The sequence below is a fragment of the Urocampus carinirostris genome, chromosome 4, assembly GCF_059441175.1.
Source record: "Urocampus carinirostris isolate Australia breed hairy pipefish chromosome 4, RoL_Ucar_1.0, whole genome shotgun sequence".
Taxonomy (NCBI): domain Eukaryota; kingdom Metazoa; phylum Chordata; class Actinopteri; order Syngnathiformes; family Syngnathidae; genus Urocampus; species Urocampus carinirostris.
The window spans coordinates 35,882,367-35,904,030 of record NC_142352.1 but is presented as its reverse complement, the minus strand read 5'-3'; the positions used below and the strand labels follow the sequence as shown (position 1 = coordinate 35,904,030).

Genomic DNA, 21,664 nt, shown 5'->3' with positions numbered 1-21,664 from the left:
TGAATGAATAAGGACTCCTGAATTGTATAAAAAAATATTTTAAGTGCAAAACTCTTTTTACAAGTAATCTATACGCATATTCATTAATAGTTCTAATTTTCAAAATTTTTTTTGCTCCATGAATTACATATCATGCTCTAGGATTTAGATCCATTGTAAAATGGAACTTAGCATTGGTAATATAATTTGATTCAGTATTATTACGTTATTAATTTTTACATTTATGATTCTAACATAATATAATGCAGTAAATTGGCTTTTAGGCACAACGTTCACCCTTTAACAGCAGAAGCAGCCTAGGATGTATTGTCTAATGCAACATAATTGGGATACAACGGTTTTAAAATGGTTGAAAATAAGGAACATTTTATCTTCAAGCTCCTACACGCTGGAGCACAACGTATATAATACACACTTTATATTAAATGATATGAAATATAAATAGTGGATAAAAATAGGCTACTACTAATACTATTGATGAGATCATTATGTTGAAAAGAATAAAACTAAATAATGGATAATCTATGTGCTCCAGGTTCACGATAGTGTTGATGTGTCAAGTTTATGCGGTTTACTCTAGTTCTGCATCAAACTTTAGTCATGTATAGCAGAAAGCGAAATGGCACGTCAGTCTTGTTTTAGATGCTTTGTCGCCATCATGTGGCATCAACAAGAACTTGCAAAACATTTTTTGGGACAGTATATTTTGTTTATGGATTTGTAAAATTTCTGTGATGGTATGTGCTATAACTGAATCTGTCTCAATCTATAAAATATAATATTCTATCGCTAACACATTTTACTGGACAGTCACCTTTTTTTAAACAAATTACTAATAAATGAAAAGTAACTCTAGGTACTCGGAGTGGAATGATACCATTAGGATTCATGAGTTACTACCCCTATTTTTAACCGCCTGGGTCGTCGGGGCACCTATGCGGACGCAACCCTGGATCGTTTTCTCCACTAATTGTGGGTTCCTGGCCTAGCTGAAAGAGGGTGTCGCCATATGCAGGCAATACACAAAGAGGTAAGTATTAGTTTCAGGAGCGAGCAGCAGCAAGTCAACTGCAGGAGAGAGAGTGGGAAAGGTGAGATGGCACAACATTCATTTGGACAGGTAACTTAAAATTAGTTTTATCTGGTTATATCAGTATCAGAAATATTTTATTAACACTCCACTTATTGAAACATGAATATTTTGTTTGTTTGTTTGTACATGATTCAATTGTTTGTTTGTTTGTAAATGATTCAAATTGAATCTTTTCTTCCGGCGCCGTCACGAATGGCAGCCACTCCAGCAGCTCCCGTGTTATTTTCGATTGTTCTCGATTGTTCTCAGCTCAGGGATGCTGCTGGAAATGTGAATTTCCCTTCGGGGATGAACAAAGTATCTATCTATCTATCTATCTATCTATCTTTTTGGGTCATGTCTAAATTTTCACCAGTTCGTTCCTTAATGTTGTCAACCCAGTTCTTTTTCGGTCTTCCTCTCCTGCTGCCTCCTATGACTGAGGTCTGGAAAATAATCTTGGCGAGTCCTGATGATCTTGAGATGTGACCATACCACTACAGTTTTCGCCTGCACACAGTTGACAGGAGTTTTTCGTATGGTGCAATGTGCCCTTGAATAGTGTTGCACACCGTTTTGTGTGTCACATGGGATGTGTAGCTAATGCCTTGAAGTTTCATGTACATCGTAGATTTTCATTGGCAGGTTTGTGGCGAGAGTCCATGTCTCTAAAGTGTAAAGGAAGTTGGAAGAAAGCAACGCTTGCATGAATCTCATATTTGATTTCACTGCAATATTCTTGTCCCTCCATATGGCTTTAAGTCTGTCTGTGGTTTGAGCTATCCTGGCCATGATTTCTGGTTCTGACCCCTCTTCTGATATGACAGCTCAAAGATATTTAAATTTGGTGACAGCCTCGAGCTGTTGGGGGTTTTTGGTCGTAATTTTTTTTCCTGTGCTGATTTTCATCTCAAACTGGATTGATGCTTTGTGCAAGCAATTGACCAAATCACTGAGTTCCTGGACTTCTCTTGGAAATACCGCAATATTATCAGTTAAACAGAGGTTAGTGATGTTAAGTCCCCAATCCTGACTGTACCTTAATGTTGTTCCAGGGCTTTGGTCCTGATCCTCTCCAGAAAGATGTTGAATAAGGTTGGAGAGAGATGTCGCCTTGTCTCACACAGACTGTGGTTTGAAAGCACGATCAAATGGTACCATTGATCGGTACATTAGTACCACACTGTTGGTATAGACTTACAGCTGCTCCATTGTCTGCCCAGTGTGCATTTCCCATAGTGGCCCACAAGGCAGCTTGCCATACTCTGTCAAATACCTTCTTGAAATCCACAAAGACGTGATTTAAGGATGTTTTAAGCCTGTGGTTTCAGTCTGTTCAGTAGGACGCATAGCATAACATTACATGGCTGATGAGACTGATGGTACTGTAGTTGGAGCATAGTTGACGATTTAATTTCTTTGGTAGCATAGTTTCTAACACTTAGGTAGATTACTGATGGCAAATCAATTACACCCTGCAAATTAGTTTTTATACTATACACTAAGCAAGTTCACCCATATAAACATTCCAGAATGACTATTAGTCAGTATGTTCACATTATTACTATTACCAAATAAATTGATTCTTACACACATTTGTCCTCAATTTTACCCACACCGTTTATAACATGATCACTTATTGCTCATTAGCCCTAACTCTGTTTTGAGTGAGTTGTGAAAATGATTTGAAAATATGACCTACTCATAATTGCACCTACCTAATTACCCTGACCAGTTCATGGAAAGCCTGGTCGACGTTCATACGTATTTTGGCCGAAGCTTCCATGTAAGTGACTTTCAACTGCCTGGCCAGCTGCTGGCCTTCTTCTTGGGTTACCTGAGGAAGATAGACACACGTAAACAACCAACATGCTCAAAACGCAAACCATCTGAAATTGTCAAAATAAAACAAACCATGATTCTGCTGTCTGTATAAAGTCAAAGGATACTTATGACTAATACCTTAAAACACATAATTTAAAGTTAGAGCCTATGAGCAAGATTAGGCCCGGAGAAGATTTTCTACGGCCCCTGAGATGATCTTAATTCAATACTGTAAAAGGAATTATTGAGTATTCATTGAACTGTATGTTTCTTCACTTTGAAGAAAGTGGTTTTTTTGGTCAGTAGATTTTTGCACCTTATTTGATTGTATTTCAATTTAATTTATGTCTTTTTAAATATTGCATTTGGGTAAATTACAGCAAATTGCTATTGATTTTTCTTTGAAGTAAAGCCCTTTTTTGCTAAAATAAAACGCTAAGGCTACTGATGGGGCCCGAATCATAGCATATTATTTCATTCAATGTTCATGTTAAATATACAAGGTGTTTCAGAATATTCAAAATCCTTTGAAATGTTACTATATTATTGTATACCGGAGCCATATCCCCCTACTGGGAGGTGGCTAGAGTCAAGAACACATTCACATTTCTGACTCTTTCTGGGAGATTGATACAGAGGAGGGGATTCCCAGCCCCCTCGCTCAACCCAACTGATGAGTTAGGAGTCATTAGGTGACCAAACCCCCCCAATTCCATCCCCTAATGCCGAGCGCCAAGCAGGGAGGCAATGAGTTCCAATGTTTTAAGTCTTGGGTATGACTCGGCCGAGGCTTGAACCTGCAACCTTCCAGTCTCGTGGCGGGCGCCCTACCCCAAGGCCACCGAGCTTTGAAATGTAAATATCACATAAAGTAATGATTGAGGCAAAATAAATTAAAAAGTATCAATGTTGAGGATTATAAGATCGATTCTTCCAAATCTGATTGAGAAATTCAAAAGCATGTGGATTATGTGAACAATTTCACAAAATTTAAACTGTGCACCGCCTGATACACGGCATATGTCAAGTATGTAATCCAGCTCCTTTCAAACACGCTGAAGCATAATCTTGGGTAATAGTCTATCGCAGATTGCTTTTTTTTCTTTTTATATAACTGCCCTGTATATCTCGGCAGTTGTTTAGAATAATGTCTATTGTATTTAAAAAATGGTTATTTCAATGTTATTTATCGATTTTTTTTTTTTTTTTTTTTGGGGGGGGGGGTTGTTGCTGGATTGCATTGCACCATTTGTAGCATTTAAAGACTAACCCCCAAGTACTACCTTGTAAATATTTGTCCTGACAATATGATTACCTCATTTTATCTTTTATGTCTTTATTGTGTATTTATCCTGGAGTCTCATGTCTTATCTCTTTGCAAACAATGTTCACTATTTTTTTATCAATTGAAGTAATGAGTGTTTTATATTTTGAGGATTTTCATCCTGTTGAAATATAAAGATTTCTAAAAGAGCTATTAGAAAATATTGCTTTATTTTTCTGATCTCACTAAAATATATTTGTTAGCCTTACAGTATCTTCCATTATCTTCATTACCATTGCTTCTCAAAATCCTTTTATACAACAGCCATATACAGTGTCAAAAAATGTATTCCTGGTTCAAGTTTAAAATTTAAGGTTTCAATTGCCAATGCATGTTATAATGTTGCCTAATTTGAAATTGTTCAAATAAAAATGTCTTGAATATAGTTAATTTGTGATGGGCATGTCTCAGGAGGTAACTCGTTTTTTTTTTATTCTTCAGTATTAGTTTATCCTTTTTTCCATTGTTTTGTCTTGTTTTTTCTCCTATAGCCTATATAACACTTTTTATTTTTTCTAGTAAGGAAAATCTTGCGCCAATAAAAAATGGGAAATTTCTTGCTGCACTCAACAATACATTATGAATTTAGACTGAAGTTCAGTTTTTTCAACTTGAAAAACAAAAACCCTCAAAAATGGATGCCACATGTATGGCTCATTTTCACCATACGAGGGAGCTGTAGACTAAACAATGGGGTTATAGCGCGATTGCCAGACAATTCTTGATTCAAGCAACTTTTGATCCCCTTCGCTTACAATGTAAAACTGTGTCGAACTCATGCACCACCACATGATGTTATGTGGCCCGTGACAGCTTAAAATGTCTGAGAAAAATGTGCTTTAACCAAAAAACTACATTTCCCCAAATCATGGTCGCATACAACATTCTCATAGTGCAACTACATTCCATATTGAAAATAAATAATCCTAAAAATGTCCAAAATGATTTTGTTAGTTTGTTATACCGGGTGTTCCAAAAAGGGTGTTTTTGGCACATTTGAAGTCCTTATGTCTCATCATCTATGATTGGTAATAAGATAGAAGTTTAAAGTTTAAGGCTATTGATTTTTTTAAATTATTTTCAAGCCCATTAATGGCCTTCTCTCAACAGCAAAGGCGTTCTATGTGCTTGAATTTGCGAAAACTAAATTATAGACTATTGTCCAACGAGCATTTTGCAGAAAATTCACAAATGAGCCACGAGAGAAGAAGTCCATTATAATGGGTGCTTATGCCCAGCTAAAACAATGTTATGCCCCTCAACTGTAGAAGAAGTGATTGAACATGTCGGTACTGCTTTCCAGTGGAGCCACCATAAATCGATCAGAAAAGCCAGTAGGGAACTTCAATGGCCTACAACAACGGGCGTGTCTCATGAAGACAACTGCACATAATGCCTTCATTACAGATAGTTCAACAGTTGAAGGACACTGGTAGAAAAGCACGTCATGACTTTTTCATTGCAATGCCACAGAAGATTGAAGATACTTGATTTGAGAACAGGCTTGTTTTTAGCGATAATGCGACTATTTCTCCTATTCCGGGAGAGGTGGATGAGCTGTAGGCACAGAGAACAGAAGCGGTTGCAACAATTGACAATGCAATGCTGGGATGCGTTTGGCAAGAATTTGACTATCGGCTTAATTTGTATCATATTACAAATGGTCCTCACATTGAACAACTTTAAAGATTCCATTTAAAAGCTGAGATTACAAGCTTTCTAAATTTTGGAGATGCGTTTTAATATCCTGAATAGTTTCTCTGAAATATTCAATGTCACAATGTGCCCAATAATTTTGGAACATCCTGTACAGAGATACCTCTACATGCGACATTAGTTTGTTTCCGGATCATCCTCATACCTAGAATTGCTCGTATCAATTTTTCAATACAAAATAAATGTCCACCAAACAATTAGTCCTCCTGCCTAGAATCCAAGTTAACCCTAAATAGGTACAAAACACATAATCCGGAGCATTAAAACATATTCAAATAGTAATTGAACACAAATATACAGTAGTAATATAAATACAGTGGTACCTCTACTTATGAATTAATTTCGTTCTGGGAGTAGCTTTGTAACCTGAAACATTTTTAAGTAGAGACGCAATTTGAATATAAATGCACTAATCAGTGCCAAGCCTGGCAAAAGGACTGGATGATATTTTTTGTAATTAATCACAAGCATCAGAACATGGAACAACTATATGTTAAAATAATATTACCGCACATTACACATAAAATGAGAGGCAAATAATGTTAAATAAACTAGGAAATAAAGTTAATGATGAAAATATTAATTTCCCCTTTTTGCCTCACGTTTCTGGAAAAACTGATCAAGTGACGTCTGCTTTAGCCGGCTTTTGACAATCCATCGGAAATGCTCGAGGCAGACGCAGCGATAGCCTAGCTTGTCAACCCTTTTTCCGGGTGATTCCTTTGCACAAATTCTGAGACTTTTGAGTTCATGCTAAAATGTCTTTAATGCGGACTGATTTGGGTGATGGCTGCATCCTCCTCCCTACTATCTTGCCGGAACCCCTCCTCCTTGCCTCTGAACTCTGAAATGTGACAGTGAGTTAAAGAGCATGCTGGGAGCACGTGTGTGTGCACAGGGTTTCCAGGCTGATTTGGAGCAATAGCCAGTTTGATTAGATTCAGGAAACTCTGGGAGCAGAAAATAGCAGCACGTACTGTACTGTATTTTTTACTTCATATCCCGAAACACATTTGTAAGTAGAGGCAATATTTTCCTGTTCAGGTGCCTCATAACCTGAAATTTTCATATGTAGAGACATTTGTAAGTAAAGGTACCTCTGTAACATGATAAAAAATTACTTTAAAGCCTCGGTCTCTCGTGGCAACGCCTGGAACTTCTCCTAACCTGGATTTTCTTTGGCATGTCAGGCAACATTTTTGCTCGAAAGACATCTCACATGTCAAATTTCTCATAGCTCAAGTAGCTCACATGTAGAGGTATCACTGTATTTTATTTATAACATGTATGCGTTTTGACATTTTTTACAATGCAACTGTAATGGTTAAAGACTTGAATATTTGATACATTCAGAGTTACTTTATTTGAAGGAGTTGTTACATTTATTTTACATACCAATTAGTTTTAGTTACATTTGTAAGTCACATCAGGACCTCTGCTGTCAGCCATTACGCTGATGTGGCCCTTGGTGTAAATGAGTTTGAAACCCCTGCCTTACATCATGGATTCTCCAGCTGCTTTTTTGTGCTCACATCCTGTCTTTTAGCAACTAGTCACAGCTGTGACGTTGGCTCCCACCTCAAATATGCACATGTGAATGATGCTGATTGCTTCCTATTATCTCGTCAAATGATCACACAGGAGATCTAAATAATCTGTTGGATTTACTTGTCTCTGGAGCTCCAGATCAGCTTTGTTCCCAACAAGGATCATGGGGAACTCGTCTCGGTCTTTGACTCGCAGAATTTGTCTTTGGAATTTGTAGATTTCTTCAAAGCTGTGAAGCACACAACATGTGTTAAGTGAGGCAGTAGGCTGCATTGCCATTCCACAAAACTGTATTTTTACGATAACGATGCGTTACAATGCAGTATTTTTTCATTGCGTTATTGTTAAAACTTTGGTCAGTCTCCAAGAACTACCTTGTCAATATTTTATTTTATTTTTAAGACAATGATGGAAATTCAATTCAATTCGAAATAAAGTTATACACATATTAAAGAAAAATACTTGAGAGGAGCTATGTTATCTGTCTGTCTATCAGAAAATTATTTGGTAAAATTATCTTGTTCTACCGGCAGGTAATTAATAATATTGCAGAATAAGAGAAATATTTGACCCGAGAAGACTTTTACGCCGATCAAAACAGATTGGGTCAGGAACCTATGGCTCGCGAGCCATGTATAACTCTTTTAATGACTAGCGCAATTATTTACTGTACTGTTACATGCATTGCCAATTGAAGCATATGCAAAACTGAGAAATCACCGATTTTAGTTCATTAAATCTAGGGCACAGTCAACTACAGTTTACAGTCAAGGTGTCATAACAACAGACCCCGTTTTGGCTGTAAATTGCAAAAGTATCCTTTATATATGGAAGCTTATTAAACAATCTATGTTCATTGTTGAAACACTTTTTGATGAACAAGCTGTAAACACCCGAAAACTCTAGCAAAGCACCCGGAGCCGTTTGACTGGGTAAGCAGTAGGAATGGGTCGAGCTACAAAACAGGGCGCGCACCCGTTCACCCCTTAGCCCAGCGCTGTCTGCAGTGAAGGTAAATATTTGTTTGAAGTATTTTGTGACATGTTTACAAAAAACCTTTGTTCGCACCTTGTTTTAAACAATTATTTAGGGAAAAAAATTACAGTCAACTGCGAGGGGGACGTTGATATGGACCACATGCTTTTGCTTTGTATCATTTCATAGTCTATCAAATCATCAAACATCATACAGTGAAAGAAAACATGTGCTGAAGAATTAGCTTTTGTCTGGAGAGCGGGTTTGGCGGCTTTGTTGAATTCTTTCTTGAAATATATATAAAATGTGTTGGGTTTTTTGTGTTGCTTTTATGGTTATACAGGTCAAAAAGCTTCCTAGCCCCTGTTATAATGAGTATGTTAGCATATAGTCAGCAGACCTTTTTTTACATGCTGTGCCTCTCAGTTTCAGAACTGGGAGATGAGGTCTTTTCCCAAAATGTTCACAGCTAGAGTGAGTAGGCACAAAATTTTTTTTTGAGGTGCTCAAAATAATCGGGTAGGTTTGCGAACGTGTTTTAAAGTCCACATCGTGAATGATGTACTGGGTCTGAACTGTAGCTCTTGATGTTAATGACTCTTAATTGTATACTTACACTGATATTAAAAAAAAAGATAACTGCATAAAAAGCCCAAAAACCAAGTGTGACATTCTACACAGAAAACCACATAAAGTCACACCTAGCAAATCTGGAAAGACTTGACTAGTATAAGCGGAGGAGGGCAAGACTGTTTACAACATAAACAAAGGGGTGAGGGTAGTATTCAGCTTTGTGGAGTAGAACACAGTTAGTGGCTTGTATCAATATTGTATTCTCTTTGCACCGTCTACAGCGCAAAAAAATACAAAGTAAAAAAAATTGAGACAGGCTACTTCGTGGATTGTTGGCTAAACAATAAGATACTTTCTATCGCCAACAAAGTTAGACCTATCTACTCACTAAACTTGCTCATCAGCCATATGCCGGTCTTCGGCATTCTCTTGTGGCTCTGTGGTGCTTTTTCAAAAATGTTTGATAATGGATTGTTTCGGTATGATAGAACCACACATAACAGCGTTAAAGTGTGAACTCTGAACTGTAAAGTGGATAGAGTCCTTCAGATAGTAAGGTTAGAAATGGAAAAAAGAGGAAAGCAATTTCGTTTGAAACAAAAGTGGCGATAATGAAGAAGATTGATGCGGGAGTGAAAATGGTGGACGTTGCACCTGATTTCATTATGAATCGTTCGACCATTGGTACCATCTACAAAAACAGAGATCGCATAATGCAGCACGTGAAAGGTGCAGTGCTGATGCAATCGACCATTATTTGCAAGAGAAGATCTTGCAGATCTTAGAACAGATGGAGAAACTTCTCACCATGGCCACCTTCCACCACACCCTCCGAGGGAGATAAAGAGCAACCCTCATCTTCTCGTTTTGGAGAAGGAAACTATTAAAGCCCATCTTCCAAAAGTAAGTTAATTTTTATTATTTTATTAACTGTTATACTGTATGTTTGTTTATTTTTACTTATACAAGCCTTACATGTACTTATACAAGCCATACAGATATTTATACAAGCCTTAAACATACTTATATAAACCTTAAACATAATTTTATAAGCCTCAAAAATAAATTCCATGCAAAATATAGCACTTGTGTGACTTACAAACAAATTCAACTTACGAACAAGCCTCCGGAACGAATCTCGTTTGTAAGTCGGGGAGCGTCTGTATCAGTCACATATAATATTTATGACTGTAACAAAATAACAACGATAGATTTACAAATAGAAACACAGAACACAGAATTGTAGTTTAATGGATTGTCTTTATTGTCATTATACACTCGACAACCAAAATCAATAACTTCGTTTTTCAGTAAAAGAAATCAATTTAGAGCGCAGCCGCACACTAGTATCGTGGATTCACGCATAGGGGAAGGTCTACGTGATGATTAGATTACAAGGGACACGAATGTATCGGTTTCCCATGAGTAGTAGCTCCACCCGAAAACAATCCACAGAGCACCTGTTGTTGATAAGCATTTCTTTGTGCTCTTCTGACTTTCCCAATAGTCCAATTTAATGAATTAGTTTTTATTTAAAGGTAACGCTGTGCTTTGCCAGTTTGCTTTGGTGGACAAATTGACCTGTGCACAGGCCCTACTCATTGACTGACAGCATACACCAGTATATTACAGTTGCGCACAATCACTGCCACCCAACACACACTCCCTCCACAATCTGCCCCTGTGATACCATTTGCTGTGTGTTGTCTGCTCCAGAACACAATACATTGCACAATGAAATTCCGTAAAATATCGAAACCAAGAAAACTAAACCAGAAAACAGCAAGGGATTACTGTACCTGTTCACTGTGTTTAAACACTACAGTGATGCTACGCAGTGGTTGATTTCTTCTAGCTTCCGTATTACCCATACACAAACTATAGGGGGGAATACAAACAAACTAAACAAGACTGTTCAGCTGGTAAGAAGGTATAACTATGTTGGGAGTAGACGGACGTGTGCACGGAAAGAACTTAAAGAGGCAAGCACATGCTTGTTGGTGAACAGAACAGCCACTCACCTTCCCCTGTCAGTGACTGAGAAGACGAGCAGGAAGCCCTCCCCTGTCCTCATGTATTGTTCTCTCATGGCTCCGAACTCTTCCTGCCCAGCCGTGTCTAGAACTACAAAGAAAAAAAAATCAAAATAAAACTCAAAAAATGTGATCCCAATAGACTCAACAATAGTTTATTGCACCAAGTAAATCCAGATAAGTAAAGTAAAAAGGTGTACTTACTGTCTAGCCTGGCTGCCCTCTCGTCAATCACACACTGCTTGGTGTAAGAGTCTTCAATTGTAGGGTCATAATCCGTGACAAAGTAAGACTGCAAAACAAGAAAGAGAGTAAATATATATAAGGCATGAACCTCAAGTAGGAAAAAAAAAACTCATTATTTAGTCAAAACCCCCTGTGCATTTTTCCCTGCTTGTGCCTCCTAATCTCTTCCCCTCGGAATAACATCTCTGATAGGGTTGGGGTGGTGGGAATTACGTAAAGGAAGGGGTAGGCAAACTATGGCCTGTGGGCCACCAAAACAAAGCTGAGAGAAGTACAAGAGAAAAAAAAGCCGCATCACGTCAGACAGTGAACTGTAGTTTGAATATGTCCACTAGATGTCCCCAAAGCTAAGTGCTACTTACAAAATAAACAGTAAATAAACTAATAAACTAACCATCACAATGTTGTTGACTCAAAATAGAAGTAACGGACGAGCCGTTTAAGCCAACACGATTAAAATTACCTGCATTTCTTAGTCTGCGTCCTTTGTGTACCCCCACAAAAACTATGTTTGTCAATGCGCTCACGGTCAACATTCGAATAGCTTGCTAAATTATTCTGTACTTGCTTTTTTATTTTATTTTATCAATTTTATCAAAATTATACATCCATCCATCCATCCATCCATTATCTGCACCCCTTGTCCTCAGTGGGGTTGCGGGGGAGCTGGAGCCCATCCCAGCTATCTTCAGGCAGTGGGCAGGAGACACCTTGAACTGGTTGCCAGCCAGTCGCAGGGCACACAGGGACAGACAACTCACGCGCTCATTCACACCTAGGAACAATTAACCTGCCATGCATGTTTTTAGAATGTGTGAGGAAAGTGTGTGAGTGCCCGGAGGAAACCCACACAAGCACGGGGAGAACATGCAAACTCCACACAGGGGGTTCGATCTCATGACCTTAGAACTGTGCCGCACACGCGCTAACCACTGCGCCGCTGTACCTGTCAAAATAGTACATTTCATGCAATAAAAAAAATGTATGGAGTAGCCCCACTTGCATTAGGTCTTCCAATGCAAATGATCAATTTTAGTGCTTTATAATGTGCAGTGTACTCATTAAAATTAGAGAACAACTAGTCCTTCAAACAGCCAATCAAGACAGGAATAATCCTAATTCCTTGGTATGCTTTTTGGTTTTCCTTAAAACACAGAATCTGTTATCATCAAAATGCCATTAGCAGGAAAACTCATGTTTCTCTTTTTCAAACACATATACAGAGCTTGTCAAAATTGGAGTCATTGTATCATCATAGTTAACTTTATGTAGATAATATCCTGTTTTTGTTGAGCTCAACGTTACATCTATGTACTGTAATTTTCTCAGTCGTCATGTTTGGATTTTGCGGAAGAAGCAACACCTCTTTCTCACTTTCTTGTCCGTCTGCTGCATGAGAGTATGAAATCCCGAGTTCCGTCTATTCACCGTTCTTCAATAATTTATTAGCATTACTGTGTCCAACACTGTGCTTCATTGCCCTGCGCTCCTCGCATGCCTTCAGATGTCTGAATTCAAACTGACTGAATGCCACAGTGAGAGAGAGGGGAAACAAAGAAAAAAAATGTGTGTTTTGTTCTTCCCGAGTCCCCGACAGCTTACAATCAACATCCTATTCCTTGTTCTGTCACCCTTAGAACGCTGCAGGGAACACCAAGGTACTCCGTTTGCATGAGTTGATTTCTAAAGTAAAATCCAAGAAGTGGCTGCCACATGACTCAGAAGATCAACCAACAACTGCTGACTAACACAGGGTCTGACTCATGTCCAGTAAAAATACCTTCATAGATGACATCAGGAGCAACCAGTATCTAATTCAAGTATGAAACCAGGAAAGACTTCCCATAATGACAGCAATGGCTATGTCAGGTTCTGTGTTGTATATCGGTGCCAACTTTCACTATCAATAAGACCAACATTAGTGTACAAATAAATTCATCAGACCGTTGTACTGTAATAACTCGTTTTTTTGCTAGGGTTGTGTTCCAAAATTGTCCTGCTAAGTAAAACTTTTTTAAATTATTGATTCATTTATCATTCATGAACAAACAAAATTTACAGGCTCAAGTATTTGTTTGACAAAACTACTTACGTACTTAATAAACTTTTTTTTTTACAGATAACCTCTACATTGTCAAATTACATTTTTAAAATAATCTTTCCGTTTTATTGCAGAACTGTTTAAATTAAGGACACGATACACTTTATATGATAATTTGCCGCCATCATTTGGACATTATGGAAATTTACATACACCTTCCGCTTCTGTCCCAAAGAATATATTTTTCCATTATCAAACTTTTTTTTTAAAACAGCAGACAGCCACTAGGGAGCGCCAAAGACCTACATGTGGTTTCAGGGCAAGTTTAGCGGGTCGAGAAGTCCAACCTTTTGGAGATAGAAAGCATCTCCATCTGCCTTTTGCTGCTTTTGTAGGTAATGTAGGTCTGTCAAGCTGTTTTATGTACATGTACAACTCAGGCCACAACGTAATTGACGCACAGGCAGACAAACAGAAAAGGGGCGTGGTAACTGTTAAACATATCAAAATGCAGAACATTATGCACAATAAAAATGCATCAAGTAGAAAAAACGCAATAAATAAACCATGATACCGCTAGGGATTACTGTAGAAGAAGAAGAATTTACTTTTATTGTCATTCTTTGTAACCATGCACACAGAACGAAATGTCGATACACCTGACCCGTACAGTTAAACTGTAGCGAGCCGATGCAGCCGCAGCCAAACAGGGCGCAGCCATTTTGGTCATTAGGTGACCAAACCCCCCCAATTCCAACCCTTAATGCCGAGCGCCAAGCAGGGAGGCAATGAGTACCAATTTTGTAAGTCTTAGGTATGACTCGGCCGAGGCTTGAACCAGCGACGTCCCAGTCCCAGTCTTCTCATTCAGACGAGGATGCCATTATTTAACTATTTCTTGTTCATATTACAAAACTCTTTGCTGGGGCGGCAGTAGCTCAGGAGGTAGAGCGATCGTCTTAGGATTAAGGGATCCCAGTTCGAATCCCGGCTTGTCCGTGTTACATGTCGAAGTGTCCTTGGGTAAGACATTGAACCCCCAATTACCCCCAATAAGCAGGTTAGCGCCTTACATGGCTGCACAGATCACGACCGCTATTGGGAAATGTGAAGCACACTGTAAAGCGCTTTGGGAAGTCATTGACTTGAAAAGCGCTATATAAATGCAGATCATTTCATTTCCACATCGGAAAAAAAGAAACAAGATTTATAGCAACCATTGTATATTAATAACCGGTACATGAATTAGAATAAGGAGAGAAGAGAATGAGAGTACAAATTTAATTATGAGGAATGTATAGAACATACCTTATGTTAGTTTAGATCAGGGGTGGGTATACTATGGCCCAGGAGCCACATTTGACCCATCAGACATTTTAACCCACACTGCCAAACAAAATTGGTAAAAATATAATGATAAAAAGCAAAAAAAAAAAAAAAAAACGCATCAGAATAGCCTGATTGCCTTTTAAAATTTTTAAACATTTTTTAATTTATTGCCTACAAAAACGGATACATTATATTACTTTGCTTTTATTACGATTATTTAAGAACCCAATGGATTGTACATTTATAAACAGATATAAAATGAACGATGATATGTGCATGTAAATACAAACAAGGAAAACTGCGTACGCTACGTTTCTGCTGCTGGAAATGTGAATTTCCCTTAGGGGATGAATAAAGTATCTATCTATCTATCTATCTATCTATCTTTCTTTCTTTCTCATGTACTGCCGAGGTCAGACGATCTATGAAGAATAAATCAGACATTTTGTTCCTCCTTCAAAATATTCTAACCCAATGCAGTCCGCAACTCAAAAACTTGCCCACCCTAGAGTGTGTATTTAGGACAAAGCTCTCAGCATAGCTGTAACCTTGCTTTTATTTGTTTCCATTCAGATACAGCAGAAATAAAACATCCCAGACACACCCTGCCTGGACTGAGAGACACAACCATATCGCCATTACCCTAAACTAAGCAGCCATGCTTGCTCTCCCTTAGGGACTAAAGACACCTATGGATCAAAAATCAACATCTATGGAATTGTGCCTATTTTTCATACTTAAATAACACAGTAATGTGGCTATCAGACTCTTATATAAGTATTACGATGTCTTAAGAAAGATAATTAATACTTTGAAACATCCAAAGAAAAAAAAGGTAAAACGACTTGGAGAGAGCCGCAAAATGAACTGGTGACCTGCTTAATATTGCACAACCCACACTAATCCTCAGGCCACACTTGTCACATGACAAAAACGATGTCATCATTACAACACATGAAATTCATACATTTTTTAGAAAATATAGATCGACCGCCGTGTTCCGGCCCTTTGGTATATAAATGATTGTCAGACATTTTGAAAGCTCACTTGTGAAACCAATGCAGCTTCTGTTCTGTACTCACAAGCCCAGAATGTAGTATTATTTTTAGTTGCAATAAAAACCTGGATGTTGTTTGGAACAGTCCTGGTCAAAATGTTTTTTGTTAAAATCTTTGCCTTGATATCTATGTAGTTTTTTTGTATTTTAAATCTAAAAAACAAGCCTGTGAAGTTGACATTGTGAGCTTGAATGTTAAGTTACTAAAGTCATCCGTGACACCCAATATGTGAAGTGGAGGAAAATGGATTACCAGAAAGCATTTGTTAAATGTCACATGCTCTAAGTACTTAATTGTAATGTAACCAACTTGACTGAACCTCAAACAACTTCCTAAAGTCAAGTCCCCTTGACATTTTTCAAAGTTAATAAAAACACAAGGATGCTGATACATTCCAAGAATTCTGATTTCCATAGAAACACTGAACAGTTGTCATGAGAGCAAATCACATACACAGATAGCAATGGATGGTTGCCCTCCCTGGAGCAGGAAGCATAATAGAGTAACAGCAAGGACATTATAGGAAAGGATAGGCAAAGGTCCTGTTGCATGTTGATACATGTTAAACACCCAAAGTTACATTATGATTAGAGTGGGTGAGTCTTAAAACTGTAAACCTTTACCTTCAATAGAGCCTGTAAAACACTGTTTCATATACAGGGTTCGTACACCTTTTTCATAGCCAAGTTCAAGCACTTTTAAGGACTTTAAAAAACAATTTTCACATTTGTGATTTACATATGCAATTTTAAAACTTGCTGGTACATTTATCAAGACATATGCTTTTTAGATCTTAAGTAAATCGCAAATATATTTGTGGATCTTAACCTTACCTTTATACCGTAATTTCCGGACTATAAGCAACGACTTTTTTCACAAGTTTTCAACCCGGCAGCTTATGCAATGATGCAGCTTTGATTCCTGGCTCCTCCGTGTTGTATGTCGAAGTGTCCTTGGGAAAGACACTGAATCCCTAATGCCCCCAATAACCATGTGTTCATGGCCGCTATTGGTGTGTGAGTGTGTGTGTGTGAATGGGTAAGTGTGAAGCACATTGTAAAGCGATTTGGGAGGTCTTCATTGACTTGAAAAGTGCTATATAAATGCAGATCATTTACCATCATCTAACAGCCGCCAGGGACACCAGAGCATTAAATGTAAGAGTAGTACAGGTTTAATATATGTGTCGAGGAAGACGCAAGTTTAATATAACGTTGTGCATGAATAAAATTAGCATGGACAGACCCTCATCATGGAGAAGGTGTCAATCGAAAGGGGAAGGCTAACTAACATATTAGGAATAATTTTACAATTCTGTTTATTGTAAATAATGTGGTTAAATGAACAGATTACAAGTCAAACGAAACAGAAATGTTTTAGGCCGATTCCCATTCATCTGTCAGCATTATCATGTGTTTTGGAGTAAATATTCTACACAACCTTCAAATGATATTATGCATGAATTATTTTAGTAACTGGAAAATCGTACAGACATGTATTTGCTTACAAAAAGTATGGAAGCCCACTAGCAGACCGTCAGGATGTTAAGGGCTTAAGGTACCATACATTTTTAAAACTCTTTCTGAGTACCATCTTTCTTTGTAAATACCTCCTCATGTTTCAATGTGGTCACATGTGGCTTATAGCTAGGTGTGGCTTATATAAGTGCCTTTTAAAATGTTACGGGTGCGGCCTATAATCAGGTGCGCTCTGTAGTCCGGAATTTAGGGTAAATAGGTTTCCGACAAATTCATCTCCATATAGGTGTTGGGTGAAATGACGTTAACATGTAGCTCACATTTTCAGTTGTTCATCCGATTACAATTCACCACTGGGAAACCCTACTATATTTTTTTGCATTGCCCATAATATAAATGTCCATAACTGATATGTAATCCTTGCCCTTTTACACATTTCATAGTATCTGTTTAGGTGTACCATGCACTTGTCTTCTTTGACAATACCTATATGGGGGCGGATAAGATGCTTCATAGGAAAATGCCATACAAACTAATGCCAACTGCAGTTAATCACAAGGGAAGAAATGCAATGACAATGCCAGGCCAACACAGAGCAGCGACAGAGTCATCTTAAAGCAGACTTATTATGAAACATGGCAACAATTTCAGGCATTTGCAAGCACTTTTCGATCCCAAAACATAACCTTAAAATGGAAGCATTTTCAAGGAATTCCTGCACCGGTGTCAACCATGCATGTATGTAGTGTATCAATCTCAACACGTGTGGTTATTTTGTGATAGGAGTACTCAAGAATGGTTCATTTAAAATCCATATATGTATTTATTAGTATGGGGTACTGGGACCAGGAATCAGCATGAGACCTCAGATGTATATTGATATCCCCTTGCATACTGGTCAGGCAACGATGCAAGAAGAACAGTAACCAGCAGTGCAGTTTCAACGTTAGTAACTTGCAAGGTGGCAGCTTTGCAGGAAGGAAACTCCACCTCCGCAGCAGGCCGGGTGGCGATGATGTCACAGACGACATGTTCTGGGACTCCGCCCACCATCCAAAGTCCAATCCTGTCACTCAGTTCCTTCTGTAGCACTCCAGCACCTCCCGCACACACACACATACAGCCATGCCTGCTCTCACCGGGAAAACAATATAGGCCTCTATTCACTATGAAAACTTTAGAAATCGAACTCTTGGTACCCAGCAACAAAAATTTTACCAGTGTACTTCACGGTTCACAGATCTCTTGACCACCGGGGTTGTCAGGGAACCACTTCCTGTGTTATGTCTTGGGCAAGTTCAGCCCGGTGGTGCCCATACCTCTCCAGGCCACTTTTGGGGGTTTGGGTTTGATCTCCCACATGAAACTGATAGTGCTGGTTTCCAGTAGCAGGAGGAGCCTCCTCATCTGACTCAGATAGGGCACCTTCATCATCCGGTGTAAAGCGTTATTCTGTATTCCACTATAAATACAAATATACATGAAACGCAAAGATCTACACTGGACAAAGATCCTTTAATGTGTCTAAAAGCAAAGGACGTAACATCAGCCACAAAGTTTGTTATTCAACAAAACCCAAAGACGATGCAATGCGTATTGTGAATAATAGTAAAATGTTTTCATCAAAAATACATAAATACAAACTAGGCATCTGTATTTAAATATAGTACATATAATAAACTACTCATTTGCTTCCCATTCTCAATATTAGTGACAGCTACAAAGTTGAAGACATCCACAAAACCGTATAATATCTTGCAGCGTTTTCAAATGTACAGGATCTGTTTGTTGCTGGTTGGGTTTGTTTGTACAGACTGCACACCATGAAGTTATAAATCCTCTCTGTTCAAACTGTTGGTTTCCAGCCTCAGGGAATGCAAGACTGGGTGATATGTGTAGGCGTGTAATCACCATCATGCTTGCACTACATACCCACTTCCTCGCCATCAAAACAGCTTTACAGACACTATATATAGATCTTTTTCCATCTTGTTACGTATCCCGATTTCTTCTTGTCTTGTTGGGTCTAGAAGTATAACTTCATAATATTGTGCAGCCCAGCAGCTAAAACTAACAATTCCACACCAAATAATGAAGAACATGACAGTGAAAAGGTGAGTTTTCAACAATGAGCAAAATTGCAACTGGCCATAGGATGAGAATGTGCAGAAAAATAAATGGCAGTCCGTTTGAAGTATTATTCGTAACAAAATGTAGCCCCGTTTTCCACTATAAGGTACCAGCTTTCCCTGCCTCGACTCGCCCCGGGTGTTTAGTACTTTTCTGAGTTTCCTTTTCCATTACTGTCGTACAGCATAGTACTGTGCCTTGACGTCATCACCATGCATGGGTGACATACTCCCTCTTGTGGTTAAATTCGCAACCTACACTACATCAAATTGGCTTATTTTCCATCCAAACTTGTGACCATAAATATTTTAAGGTGGTACATATATGGCGTGCACATTTCAAAATATAATATTTTTTACAGCTTAATTTTAGTGAACATATAATTTAAGGTTTAAAAAAGCTGTGCCGGGAATGAACTTTTAAATATTTTCAGAATGCTCTGTAAATGTTACCAAAGAAGGATGCTTCGGCTCAAAAAGTTTAAAGAACCCTGCTATATTGTCACGTTACACTAGCAAATGGTATCCTATAATAAGCAATCACAAACACTACCTTTTTTTTTTATTCAAAGGACTGATTTTAAATCGATATATTTCATGTGTGAAGTTAGACCAGTAATCTGCTATTGGCCACGAAAAATAGTTAACACTGCATCGCAACACATACACATTTAAAAATATCAATGAAACATCTGGCAAACATTCAAAGAGGGACTTCAAGACTTAAAGAAATACCAAGCTATGTGTTTTTTAATTGGTTTATAATGAATAACTACATATGCAAATAAAGTTACGGCTGTTAGCTTATCCCATGGCTTAATATCCAGCAGTTGAAACCACTTCAATTTTGTTCTGTTGACCTCCTGCTGCATTTGTTCATTGACTACACCTCGCCAACTGCAGAATAAAGGTAGCTACAAGTCGAAAAATGTGTATTTTTGTAAAGGTAATACCTGGAAACACAATGGCGCCAAATTTTTTGTGGAAGTCTTGGGGAAGAACCTTTCTGACAAACCAGGGGTTGGCAGTGATTGATGTCGAGACCATTTAGTGGTCGTCAGTCACCCATGTGACGTTTTAGTCACCGTGGCCATGTTTTGGAAACTCAACAGAGGTGGTTCCAAAAATTGGACGTACCAGGGACCGAGAACCAGGTACTTTTTCATAATGGAAAACCAAAGAAGGCGAGGTGAGGCGAGAAAGGATATAACCCTTAAAACTAGTAGTTGTAAAGAACAAAGTAGTTTAAAAAATGGTCTGAGCATGATCTAGTGTAAATATATTTATTCATGCCCAAAGACGCATCACAAGTTTCTCTCCCCAATATAGAACGTGCTAGAACATCTTGCAACTGTAAGTCAGCAGTGAGCACTTAACAAGGATGTTCTCAGATTGCCACTTTCTGAAGCTCACAAGTCCTGCACATCATCACTCGACCTCCATGCCTGCAGGTCATTTATGTGACTTGCTTTGTGCATGGTGAGAACAAGGAGGCAATACAAAAGATGCACAAAAACCATCTAAAAGGGGCTGGGAGCAGAAAACAACTCTACGGGTGTTTTGAGCTTTTTGCAAAATCGTTTTAAGGGAAATGTCACCAGGCAACAGCTAGGTTTTACAGAAAAGGTCACAATTTATTTTTTGGGCTGATAAATCGTCTTTCATCCAACACATTTAAAATTTCCAGTGGCAGCTAATAGTTATAGGTTACAAACTTGGCAAAAGGCAAAACCATTATTTTATTCAGTTGTACATAGCAAGAGATTACAACTTCTCCAAAGTCCCAAAGGTTATAATAATTTCACCGTCCAGACAAAGAAAAATATTAATTGCACTGTGTATTTTCCTTAATGCCTACCAATCACAATAAACCGTTCAGAAAACTTTGCTGTCTCATTAGGTGACACCCATGTCACTCATTGGACTAACCCCCTTTGAGAGCAAAACTCAGTTTAAGTCATAGCTTTAGTAAAACATGAGGCTTTTGACCTCAAACATTATGTGATGACTATGATGGGCAAATATTTGTGTTTGATATTGCAAAAACATGCGTTTCAGGTTTATTGGCCGGTCCAAAATGTCCCTAGGTGTGAATGAGCGAGCGAATTGTCTGTCCCTGTGTGTCGTGCGACTGGCTGTCAACCAGTTCAGGGTGTCCCCTGACCGCTGCCCGAAGACTGCTGTGATAGGCTCCAGCACCCCCGCGACCCTACTGAGGATAAGCGGTGCAGATAATGGCTGGATGGATCCCGGTTTCTAAAACATGGCTGGAATCTAAAAAGTCTGTCAACTTTAAAATAGTAATAGAAGCAAATCTA

General features: G+C 38.4%; 1 protein-coding gene across 1 annotated transcript in view; it reads right to left on the bottom strand.

Annotated features, from left to right (window-relative positions):
- The window catches only part of rras2 (RAS related 2), a 55,650-nt gene that overhangs the window by 6,203 nt on the left and 27,783 nt on the right, over nt 1–21,664 (bottom strand). The window contains exons 2-5 of the mRNA XM_088334378.1: nt 11,270–11,357; nt 11,054–11,156; nt 7,605–7,713; nt 2,791–2,909 (exon numbers count right to left, since the gene is read on the bottom strand). Coding sequence (XP_088190504.1) covers nt 2,791–2,909; nt 7,605–7,713; nt 11,054–11,156; nt 11,270–11,357 — 419 coding nt within the window. The remainder of the gene's footprint in view (nt 1–2,790; nt 2,910–7,604; nt 7,714–11,053; nt 11,157–11,269; nt 11,358–21,664) is intronic.